General features: G+C 51.6%; 1 protein-coding gene across 7 annotated transcripts in view; it reads right to left on the bottom strand.

Annotated features, from left to right (window-relative positions):
- FARP1 (FERM, ARH/RhoGEF and pleckstrin domain protein 1) overlaps positions 1-12,531 on the bottom strand; it is a 311,897-nt gene that overhangs the window by 9,703 nt on the left and 289,663 nt on the right. For 6 of the 7 annotated variants that reach the window (XM_063595979.1, XM_055096923.2, XM_034936876.4 and 3 more), the window contains exons 18-22: positions 8,731-8,968; positions 4,342-4,472; positions 1,206-1,274; positions 882-971; positions 34-116 (exon numbers count right to left, since the gene is read on the bottom strand). In XM_063595979.1, the coding sequence (XP_063452049.1) occupies positions 34-116; positions 882-971; positions 1,206-1,274; positions 4,342-4,472; positions 8,731-8,968 (611 nt within the window). Of the gene's footprint in view, positions 1-33; positions 117-881; positions 972-1,205; positions 1,275-2,188; positions 2,282-4,341; positions 4,473-8,730; positions 8,969-12,531 lie in introns of all 7 variants that reach the window. The other variant, XM_063595982.1, reaches the window with a different exon arrangement.

Below are 12,531 nucleotides of genomic sequence, written 5' to 3'. Positions count from 1 at the left end.
GGGGAACAGGCAAGGGGCGGGCTCCCGAGTTACCTGGCGGCCACGATGATGGACTGCCGCTGGCCCCGGAGGGTCAGGCAGTGGGGCACCCCCCACTCGTCTTCGCTGTCCTCAATCTGTGGGCAAGAGAAGATAACGTCACCATGAGGCACGTGATGCACTTCCAAACATCCCTGAGCTGGCAGCCAGGCAACTTGGAAAAGGAGGGGTGCCCCTGAGCAGGGCTCAGGAGACCCAGAGCCCCACAGAGGGAGAAGGCACTCTGAGTTGGAAAAACCAAAATCGGAAAGGTGACAGGAAGATCGCGGCACACTGAATGTTTTTGGCAGAGCCCACAAACTTCCCTCTCTCCAATCCCGGAGGACAGCGTGGGCACCAGCCAGAGGGCCACATCCCAGGCCCAGGCGCCCTCTACACCTGCCTGCCAAGGGGGACAGGAGGTAGCCCCAAACCAACTCGGGGGAGGACGAGGTGGCTGGCCCAGCTCCAGGGAGTGGGCGCTGTCATCCTTGTGTGTGGCGAGGACTGTCGGGGCCCCTGGGGCCAGGCGCAGGCTGTGGGAGGCGAGTTCATGCCACGCGGCCTTGTCAGCTTACCCCTTCACTCGATTCTATAAGGAATGGACCTGCACATCCCATGTGCAGGAGAAGGAGCCGTGTCCCCAGAGCCCCACTAGAGAAGCCCTAGAAGGCTCGAGCTTTTAGGTGAAAGGGTTGTATGGTCTTCGATGGTCTTTGAGCCCATGTCTTGTAACCAAGATGACACTAGCCACCCTCTCCCTTCCTATCCAGTCTCCTTCCCCTCCTCATCGCCGGGTCAGCAGCGCCCGCACCTGCTGCCCCCGAGGACAGGCCCTGGCCACGAGCCTGTGCTGTACTCACCGTCATGCCATAGAGCGGGAGCTGCCCGTGGACTTTAAACTGATTGGAGGCCGTCAGCCCCCGGCTCGTGTATAGCAGGACGTCGTTGAACTGGAGGAATCAGAAGTGTGTGGAGGTGAGACCACATTTGGACAGCAGGCTTCCCTCCAGCATTCCCTGTCCTCAACTGTGCCTTCACTGTCCTCAAGAACTTGGGCCTGGGCACCTCTGGCTGCTCTTCCTCTACCCCAGGTCCCTCACTTGGGTGGCCGAGGTCCGGCCTTGGGAGCCTCGCTTGCCCAGGTGACACAATCCTTGTGAGGACAAGCCGCTCTCTCCACTCACCAGGAAGAACATGCGCTGCTGGAGCCCCTTCCCCGAGAGCTTGCTGAGGCTGCCCAGACGGATGAACTCCTGCAGGGGAGACAGACCGGAGGGCTGGCTGCGAGCGTGCAGACCCCGAGGGCTGGCTTTGTAGCCCCTGAGGGCTGACTGCGAGTGTGCAGACCCCAAGAACGGACTGTGAGCGTGCAAACCTACTGGCTTCCTCCCAGCTGGGTCCCTTGCATGGTGGAAGTTACAGCACTCAGCTGCGATCACTGCACGACTGCTCGGCCCCAGGTGCTGTGCTAAACCCTCTCTAGGGATCACCTGTCTCCTTCCCAGGAAGGTACAGGGCGGGTACCACCAGCAGCTCCCCCAACAAAGGATACGGACGGTCGGGTTCAAGAGTGCCCGGGCCTCTCTGAGGACCATGTGTGTAACCCCAGGATCCCCAGGGCTCCCCACGGTGAGGGAGATCAGAAGGACCCCAAGCAGTTCTCAAAGAAGAAAGAGGCTACAAAAAGTGGCAGCAAGGGACCCTTGAGGACCGAGAGGCCACATGGGAGCACTGTGGCTGGAGGAAGCTTCTCCATGATTGAAAACCCTGCTTCTCAATGAGCAGTAACTGCGTTGAGGATAAAGGAGTGAGAGGCAGATGTGTCCAAGGCACCTGTGCCTCCCGAGTGACCTCCTCCCCGGGGCTGTACACTCTTGAGGGCATGGATCGCAGGGGCACAAGCACTTAAAAACAAACAAGTGATCATTTTAAAATTGTGGTAGAATCCACAAACACTGAGCATGTGTGGCCTTGGTGGACTCACAAGGTAGCCCTGCCATCGCCACCATCTACTTCCAGAACGTGCTCCCTCAGGGGCCTCCGATCCCACCTTCCCATCCTGCTCAGGGTTGATTTGAAACAATGAGTGGACGTGAGGCGGCCTGATGAGTGAAAGAATCAGGGGATCATCTGAGCTTAGGAAGGAGTACCCCAATTCCATCTTCACCTTTACTAATAACAATGGCCTCCTCTCTGGAGCACATGGGATGCGCCTGGCTTGTCCTAAGTGTGGAGTCCTAATAAGGAAAAAGGAGCCAGGCTGGTGGGACCCAGAGAAAGCAAAAAGACAAAGCGGAGAAGCTATACAGGTCTGCCTTTCTTCAGGGTCCAGGACACAGCCCTCCTGCACAGATAACTCACCATCTTCCTGCGCCCAGCTATCACCAGACCCTTGGCTGATAGAAAAACGCAAGTGAGTTCCCTGCAACCGCGGCGTTATCACCCTGCACAAAGCCCTCCTGGGCACACAGCACAGACACCACCCGGTAAAAATCCCCAGCAAGCCTTTGTCTCCTTGCAGTCAGCTCCTCTCTTGCTGTTGCTTTCTTGCTGTTGCTTTCTGGCAATGTATTTTCCTACTTCTCGAATAAGCCTGCCTTTCGTTATCTATAACTGTCTTAGTAAATAATTCTTACCGCCTGCACCACCAGCCTCAGATAGTCACTGATCACCTGCAACATGGAGTGATTACAGGAGCTCCAGACGTGAGCCTGCACCTTCAGTATCATTATTCCCATTTTTCAGATAAGGAGACTGAGGGGCAAATGATTAAGAAACTTGCCCATGATCACCTGATCAGCCAGTGTGTGTGACAGCAAAATGCTTTCCATTGTGCTCTGCAATGTAATTAATGCCACTATTCTATGGGTACGTTTCATCTCTTCAATTAAATGTAGGTGGGGGAAAACGAAGATAATTAATATGTATTATGTCATTTTCACAGAGCAAATCTCATTTGATCTTAATGACCTATGAGGGAGAGGCCATGGTCTCCATGTGCATGGTCCCCCGCCACCCCGGCTCTGGTAGAGCGAGACTTTGAACCCAGGGCCACCTCCTCCAATCCAAGGTTCTTTCCATTGCAGTGGAAAACATTTCCTCAAAAATAGGAATTCTTTATCAATGGTCTGTTCACCATGTAGCATGAGATGCTAAATATTTTATAACTTTCAAAGCTGAGAGAAAATTACATCGATTCCACAGGGCTTTTCTGAGGGTTCCGTGTGGATGGGTAAATAAGGTCATTAAGTGCCGAGGCCTGGCAGGATCTTGTCACCAGCAGAGCTGAGGCCATCCCAGCTCTAATTTCTGCCAGCGCTTACCGCATGGCTCTTCTGACAATCTCTCACAACGTGGCTTCTGGTCAGTTCTGTAATTAGGCTTCCTGACAGAAATGCTCCAAAACAAGGAGAGCTTCCTTCCCCTGCCCTGAGTTACAGATGTCAAGTTTCCAGGGCAGCTGCCTGTTGGAAAAAGACTAAAAGTCCCTGAGATACTGGATCCTGCAGCAGCAGATCAAAGCAGCTACAGTGAGTTGTCTCTCGATCTGGGTGACGTAGCATTTGAAATGGGGGCACCACAGGGTAAAGATCCCAGAGAGAGATTTGATGAGACGCAGCAACTGAATGATATGTTTGATTCCTGGGTGATGATGGCTTTCTAGGAAGGGAAGTGGAGAAGGCAGGCTTTGTTCCTGTCCTCCACATTGTCACTGGCCTGGAAGGAGTGTGTGCAGGAAGCCCTGTTGAGTAGGAATCAACCTGCATCTCAGGCAGGGGGCTGGGGAGGGTTAGGCGACAGTGTCAGTGAACTTGCATCTCTCCTGGAATTGCTTTCCAGCTAAGATTTGGTATTTTAATTTTGAACTCAAATTAAATTATATATGGAAGATTGAATTTTAAAAAAACACTTCATACCTGCATGGGAATTTCTAGCATAATTTAATGCACTACCTTTCCGGCTTTATTACTATTTACCTAATTTTTTTTAAAATTTTCCATTTTCATTTATGTACATTTAAAAAAAATAAAATAAGCAATCTCAAATCTTCTGTGGGATATGGTAGGGGAAAAGGTAAAGAAGTGAATCACCCCGTAAGGAGAAAAAGCAGAATATGAGGTCAGAGGATTGCTTTATCTCCTCCGAACGCAATGATTCTGAACTAACGACACTGTTATGTTTTTCCAGTTGTCTCCCAGGTGGATGGAAAGAGGACATTTTGCTTTGCAAGTGTCTCTCTTCAAAAGGTTCAAATGTAAGTCCCTCCGACGCCTCCTTTCTGCTCCCCCCGCAGTGCACAGTGAGGCCACTGCTGCTTACCCTTCCCGGAACCACTAGATTGTCAATGCCAATCAAATCTTTCTTGAGTTCGTGCAGCTTCTGGAAATTCTCCATCTTGATCATTGTACCGTGGAGCTGTGCCACCATCTCCGTGATCTCTGCCAAAGCGGCTGTGAAGGAAAGACATACACAGTCTGCAGCGGGAAAGGCAGGCAGGGGTCTTCCCCTAGCAGCTGTCAGCTCAACGCTGCAGGGAAATCACTCCAGTCCCTGCACAGTATTCAAAGGTGTCTTTTGAGCAAAAACAGTGTTATTTCTCTATAATAAAAATTGATGGTGTATTTTCTATATTTATTTGCTTCACTTTAGCATCTTGAAACTAAGTGACCCCTGCATGGTGACATGGCATACAGCTGTCCTTCAATTAGACGGACTTGTTGGCTTAGAGGGGAAAGACACGGGGGAAGAAGACTGCCTTGAATTTTGTCCCTGGGTAGAGACTTTTCTTTTCCCTCCTGTTACTCGGAAAGAACAAGGCACAGTGAGCACAAAGAGGCCATAGAAAAATCTGGAGCAAAGTCAGCACCTCCTTGGGAGGAGGTGTAATTGATATTGTGAAGTGTCAGTATATTCCAGGTAACTAACATTCCACCACACCCCAGTTCTGTCTTGTGTGGAAATTACACTGTTTACCAAGATGGTTGTGAAGAATTGCTGTAGAATTCAAATTTTTTCTTTTCTTTTATTTGTTTGAGACAGAGTTTTGCTCTTGTTGCCCAGGCTGGAGTGCAATGGCATAATCTCAGCTCACTGCAACCTCTGCCCCCAGGTTCAAGTGATTGTCCTGCCTCAGCCTCCCGAGTAGCTGGGATTACAGGTGCATGCCACCACGCCCGGCTAATTCTGTATTTTCAGTAGAGACAAGGTTTCATCATGTTGGTTAGGCTGGTCTCGAACTCCTGACCTCAGGCAATCCACATGCCTTGGCCGCCCAAAGTGCTGGGATTACAGGCATGAGCCACCACATCAGGCCTTTATTTTTCGATAGAGGCACGGCTCCCCTATACTGGTGGGCATCCAATATTTAAAAGGAGCTAGTGCCTGATTAATACAAGCTTGGGTGGCACGCAAGTCCCCAGCGGCTGAGCACTTGGGTAGTTTGGTCAAGAAAAGCAAGAAATACTTGTTGACTGAACTTCAGTCTTCAGAACACTAAATACCTCTTTCACCGCTTTCCCCCAGCATTTCAGTGTTGGAAGGGAAGCATTTAGTTTTCTTGTTTTTTCCCCCAAGGATGTGAGTTAAATTCTCCCAGGCTTATCAGAGAATGCGGTCTCAGCCATAGTGACAAATCCCAGGCCTTGCTCGATTTTCAGACATGACCACCCAGTTTGGTCTAATAAACATTTACTTGGCACCCAGTGCTCAGTGGCAGGGCTAGGGGGTAGTGGGGAGCTCTGAGAGGAAAATGATGGAATGATGGCACCCTGGCCCCCGGTGCTCATGTGCAGGGGCGTGCTGGGAACAGCCCTTGGCATTCAGTGTCCCTCTAGCTCTGGAAATCTAGGCTCCTACAGTGCTGCCACTTCATGCTTTAAGCTAGCTAGCACTCTCTTCCTCAATCATCAAGGATAGCCTATCTCCATTGGGTACTGTTTAGAGAAATAGCAGAGTGGAACTGGATGAGTCCGCCAAGGACAGCGCCTGCAAAACCACACACCGCTCTCACCCCCATGGGCGACAGATCTGAGGAGTCCTCAGAGCCAGGAGGGGCCCTGGGTCCTTTCCTCTGGGCTCGGCCAACACACAGGCAATGCCAGTGTGACAGGACAAGGCGGACAGGAGGTCAGCTCAACATCAGGTGCCAGGCACAAGCTGAGGCTTAAAGGACGAGAGAGAGCTGGCCAGGAAAGGCCAAGGAGGTGGTGGCCAGGACTCTAGGCAGAAGGAACGGAATGCACCAAGGTGCGGAGGCAAGAGGCAGCATGGTTTTGTTTTTAGAGACTGGGTCTAGGTCTGTCGCCTGGGCTGTGGTGCAATCATAGCTCACTGCAGCCTCCAACTCCTGGGCTCAAGCAATCCTCCCACCTCAGCCTCCTGAGTAGCCGGCACTATAGGTGCATGCTCGTAATTTTTAAATTTTTTGTAGAGACAAGGTCTCACTGTGTTGCCCAGGCTGCTCTTGAACTCCCAGCCTCCAGTGATCCTCCCATCTTGGCCTCCCAAAGTGCTGGGATTACAGGTGTGAGCCACCACCCCTGGCCAGCATGGTTTGTTTTAAAGACAGATGGTCAATGACAAACCATGTCAGGAGGCACTTGTGTTCCCCTTCTGTGAACTGTCACTGTCTCAATTACTTTGCCAAGTCTTCTACCTATTGGGTTGCCTTTTTTTAACAACTAATTTGTAGGAGTCCGCCATATATTCTAGATATTAACAACGATTTTTCTAGAACAAGCCTGGTATCACTGTTTCCCTCCTTAAAACACTTCCTGTTCGGCCTCTGCTCTTAGGTTACGGCTTTGCAGGGTCCATGGGGTGCAGTGGGATGTGGCCCCTGCTTTCTGTCGCAGCCTCACTTTGTGGCTCTCCCTGTGCCCTGCACACTTTTGGCAATGTTCCGGTCTCTGTCCCTTCTGAACCTGAGCTTGTGCTGTTTCTAACTCTATTCTCCACACCCTCCTTTCACCCAGGAAAACTCCTATTTACATGTTAGTTCTGAACTTAGACACCATTTCCCTTCGAGATCCCCCCAACACCCCCTAACGCCCCGGCTCCAACTGCACCGTCCACTTCTCTCTCACGGCCCTAGTGCAGGGTTGCCACTGCCCAGGTACCTGCCTGCAGGCCCTCCAGCACCCAGGTACCTGCCTGCAGACCCTCCAGTGGGTCCTGTGAGGTCAGGGGCCACACTGTTCCTTCTCCCTCACATGCCCAGTACAGGTGCTCGCTGCGCAGCTGGGGTGTGAGAGCTGGCCAGGCCAGGTCATGAAGACTTCCGATTTTAGCCTGAGGCAGTCAGCCGTCACCCAGGTTTTAAGCCAAGGTGTAAGAGGATGGATTTTTAAAAAGATGACACGTTTGGCCAAAGAGTTGGGAGGTGTTTCTGACATTTCAGGCAAGGAATAAGGGCCTTGCCCTCCTAGTGGGTGTGTGGATTCGGGCCACCTGTGCGGGAGCCACCTACGCAGGGCCAACTCCGCATGCTAGGCCAGGGAGGGCAGACACCCACAGACCAACTGTGACACCAGACAGAACGACTTCCGTTCAGAAGAGCACGCATGGCCCCGTGGGAAAAGCAGGTCTGGAATGCGGCTCTGACCTCTGAGTGACCCAGCAAGTCCCTTCCCCTGAGTCTCAGCGTCCCTCTCTGTAAAATGGGATAATGCAATTGATCTAAAGGGGTCCTTAAAGGAGTAATGGTGTGAACGTTGGTACAGTATCAGGTACGCAGCACCTGGCCTGGGGCTGAGCAAGTACGAGCGGCTAGGACTGTCCATGAGATAGAAGGGCAGGACGGTTGTGACCATGGGTTCTAGATTTAGGTTCCAAATCATTTCCCTCCAAGCTGTGTGACTCTGGGCAGGTTCCTTAACCTCTCTAGTCTCCGTAGTCCCCATATGTAAGACGAACTCACCTGTGCCTGAGGCTTGGGAAGAGTTAATACAGGAGAGATGCTCATTATGCTGATGGGCACATTACAAACGACCGGCAGCAATGAGCAACAGGATTTGTTACAAGCTATGTTCTGTGGCCATGGTAGAGGGATGAGTTTCCGTCACGTGGGTAGAAGCAAGCTTCCTGGGTGGGGGCTAACTGTAAGCGGAGCTTCTCTAGGGATCTTTGCACAAAACCACCCAGGGACCAAAGGAGAAAATGCATGCAAGAGGCAAAGGAAGAAAGGGGTCCTGACGATCATTAGCACCTTCTTTACGGAAAGATCAAGATGTGGCCGGGCACCGTGGCTCACGCCTGTAATCCCAGCACTTTGGGAGGCCAAGGCGGGCGGATCACAAGGTCAGGAGTTCGAGACCAGCCTGACCAACACGGTGAAACCCCGTCTCTACTAAAAATACAAAAATTAGCCAGGCGTGGTGGCGGGCGCCTGTAATCCTAGCTGCTCCAGAGGCTGAGGCAGGAGAATCGCTTGAACCCGGGAGGCGGAGGTTGCAGTGAGCCGAGATCGCGCCATTGCACTCCAGCCTGGGCGACAGAGTGAGACTCAGTCTCAAAAAAAAAAAAAAAAATCAAGATGTAACCAAACACCAGAGCAGGAATAAAAACCAGCGCCCACCCTGATGAAAACCTGGGACCCAGCATCAGCTGACCTCTCTCCCCGGGGAGCCCCTCCCTGGCTGGGCTCAGTCTGGGAGCACCCGGCCTGAACTGTGGCATGGGCACCAGGTGGCGCAGGCTCCCAGCACTCACCTCGGCAGTCCCTGAAGTCGGCGTGGCTCGGCGGGTGGTGTTTGCACAGCCGCTCCAGGACCTGCTTGTAGTGCATGAGCCGGTGCAGTGGCCGCAGGAGGAAGGTGTTGAGCGGTAGGTAACACACCTTCTGCAGCTCAAAGTCTCTGCAGAAGTTCTCCAGCCGCCGGGAGCTCTTGATCCCATTCTCCAGGGCCTCCAGGGCTTCGCTGTGCTTCCACAGGTGAGCCGCCAGGTGCTTGGGAGGCAACAGAGGAGGAGGGTCCTGTTCAGCTGAATGGGATGCACCTGTGTTCCGCCCAGTTTCACTTGGGGAAATGAAGCGCCCCTGCACTCTCTATTTCACGATTTGTTTAATTTCCTTAAACTTCACATTGTTCATAGTTCACTTTTTTTGTTATTTCACTTAAGTTCTCAGGATGAAATAAAAAGGCCTATTAAGGTACTGAGCAGTTTAAAATACACATGGATCATAACATATATAAGCTATGTATATAACATCAGAGGTATAAATGTTCCTTTAAAATTGAGCCTGGAAAAACTGGGGACAAATATATCAACAGGAGCTCCTTAAGGAGGGCTGTGGTTTTCTTCTAAATGTCTTCAGATAACAAACAGCCCAGGGGCCGTCAGTAAGCATTACATAGTTTTAAAACCACATTTCTGCTTCCCTCGCCCCGTCTGCTCAGACAGTAACTAAGCAGCTATGTGAGCCCCTCCTCTGCTAGGTCTGGGGAGATGGATGAGAGTCAGACAGCGCCCTGACTCTCCTGGAGTCATGGTGGGGATGGGGACAGAGTAAGCGCTTGGATGACAGAGCATTAAAGGAGGAATGAATTCACCTGGGTGGGAGGGAGGACTCCCAAGGCAAGGACACTTCCAGGCAGATAGGGGGAGAGCAGGGGACAGGGGACACCCCAGGACACAAAAACCGAGTTTGCTTTCTTCAAGTCTCACTTGATAATCACCTCCCAGAGTGGGCTTGCTCTCTATGTGCTGGTAACTCCCAAATCTGAATTTTTATTTTTTGTGACAGGGTCTCGCTCTATTGCCCAGGCTGGAGTGCAGTGGCACAATCTCAGCTCACTGCAGCCTCGAACTCCTGGGCTCAAGGGATCCTCCTGCCTCAGCCTCGAGCAGCTGGGACTGCAGGCTTGAGCCACCACACCCAGCTAATTAAAAAAAAAAAAATTATTTATTTATTTTTAGAGACAGGGTCTCACTATGTTGCCCAGGCTGGTGGTCTCAAACTCCTGGCCTCAAGTGATCCTCCCACCTTGGCCTTCCAAAGTGCTGGGAATACAGGCATAAGGCACCACACCCGGCCCGAAATCTAGATTTTTCTATCATGTATGTGGGTGTATATTTGTATACATGTCTATAGACATAAAAGGCACAAAATGATGAAAGGTTTTGTAATTGACTTGTTTTTGTAGAAAAGCCTATGGTAGTATCTGGCACAGGCGAGTAGCCCAAGTCAGAGAGGAAAATGCGGCACCAGATCTAGATTTCTCATCCAGGCTATAGCCCAACCTCAGTGGCTTCTCCACTCCCACGCCCCGGAAAAAGCTGGAAACACAGCTGTCCAGACACATGCCCACTTCCTCCTGCCTCAGCTGGGGCCCCCGCATTTATTCTCTAACTTCAGGATGGGTACCACCACCAGCCAGGTACTCACGACATTAAAACCTGGGGTACAGTCCACATTCTTTCCTTGTATGAACCCGTCCCCAAGTCCTATCAATTTGTCCTCCAGAAAATGTGGGACCTGCCCTTGTCTTCTTTCCCATGGTCACTGTTCTCATTCTGGCTGTGTGGTCTCCAGCCCCTTCCACTTCACTGTGAGTTGAGCCCCTTGAATGAACTTTCTGCAGTGCCACTCAACAGACTCCCCTTAAGCTGGGATCCCTCTGACCTCTCTGGCATTGACGCTTGCTACTCACCCTGAGCCACCCACTGACCGCCCTGCATCCAAATGCGCCACACTCTCGCACCCAGAGACTCTGTACACAATGACCCCTGCTGAGGACCCCCCATCCCTCGGGGTTACTCCGGGGCCTGCCCTGCTCTGTACTCCTGCATCCTCCCGCACTCACTGCTGTGTCTGTCCACAACAGCCCTTATCACACAGCCTCCCTGCTGGGTTGATTCCATGACTTTCTATTTTGAAATAGACATTCATAGGAAGTTGCAAAGAAACATACAGGGAGGGATTGTGCACCGCTCACCCAGCCTCCCTCAATGGTGACATCCTGCAAAACTAGAGTACAATATCAACACCAGGAAATTGACATTGGTACAGCCCACAGAGCTTATTCAGATTGCACCAGTTATACACGCTCTTGCATGTGTGTGCATGCATGTGTGTGCATGTGTGTGTCGCTCTATGCGATGCTATCACATGTGTGGTCCCCTATTTGAGAGGGCATCATCATGTTGTAACATCCTGGCATGTCGTCACATCCTTGGGGGCCTGGCATACACAGTGGGTGTCCAAAGGTCTTCCCTGTATATACTAAAGAGCAAACGAAGCAATGCACACACCCAGGCCAAGGCAGGGGTCTTGGGAGGACACATGAGTTCAAGGTGGCCGGAAGGCAGGGTAGAAGGTGAAGGGTTGGGAGCAGGGTCTGGACAGACAGCCTAGGACTAGAGCAGAGGCTTTCTTCATTAGGTTTAGAGTTTGGACTGCATTCTCCAAACCATAGAGAAACCAGGAGGGCTTTGCGCTGTCAGTTTTGTGTTGTATGAACAGTGACTCCAGCCATCATATAAGTAGTGGGTTGGAAGGCTGGGTTGGTGGGAGGTGACTCATTGGGAAGCTGGCCTGGTCGCCTAGCAGGAAGAAAACAGAGAGTCAGGAGAAGCAAAGTGGTAGAAGTGTCAGAAGGAGGTACAGGTGGTAGAAGCTTGGAGAGACAGGTGATACAGGAAGCTTGGAGGTAGAAGCTTGGAGAGACAGGCGATTCAGGAAGGAATGAAGGTCCCCACTTGCCAAGCAGATGAAGGTCAGGATGAAAGGCCCTTTCTTTGCATTGATTTCCAAGTGTTTTTGTGTGTCTGGATGGATGTGTGCAGGTGGACATTCACAGCGTGGGCTGGAGATCCTGATTTGGGTGTCTCTGACTCTGTGGAGGTGGTTAAAGACCCTGGACTACCCTCCCTTGGTTGTGTGACCTCACTCCTGTGTGCAGAGTCTGGGAAGAGCCGATCAGGCTGAGACTGATGACAGCAGGTGAGTGCACGGGTCAGGGGTGGGAGTGAAGCGGGAAAGACACTGCAGGCTCGAGAACACTCAAAGCATTTGGACAACAGTGCTGGCCTGGGCTTCTCACATTTCTGGAAACTTCTGCTGTGCCCCTCCATGCTTTATAGAAATTCTTTAAAACAATAAAAACAGCAATTAAAAAAAACCCCAACTAACTTCTCAAAAAGGCTGCCAGTGACTCTCAGCAACCTCTCCGTCTATTTTTATTTTGCTTGCACAGAGCTCCATGCTATAAACGCTCATGGCATCAGCACACTCCTGAGTTGCCAGCACAGCAGGGGAAGCTGGCTGAATGCAGAAATGCCAGCTCCCCAGACCGAGGAGAAAGAACGCCAGGAGCGGATATCAGGTGTATTTTTAGGTGGTCTTCTGCACTGGGTTAGGGGAGGGGAGGGTAGGATGTCAGCCTCTGAGGAAAAGCAGCGGTGGGAGTTGGCACACAACCTGGAGAAGGCATGAAGGACACTTGCTGAACAGCACCACACTGGGGACTGTCCCTGCGGGTGGAGATGAACCTGGCAGGTCTCTGCTGC

Source organism: Pan paniscus, chromosome 14 (assembly GCF_029289425.2).
Source record: "Pan paniscus chromosome 14, NHGRI_mPanPan1-v2.0_pri, whole genome shotgun sequence".
NCBI lineage: Eukaryota > Metazoa > Chordata > Mammalia > Primates > Hominidae > Pan > Pan paniscus.
This window is presented reverse-complemented; position numbering and strand designations above follow the sequence as displayed.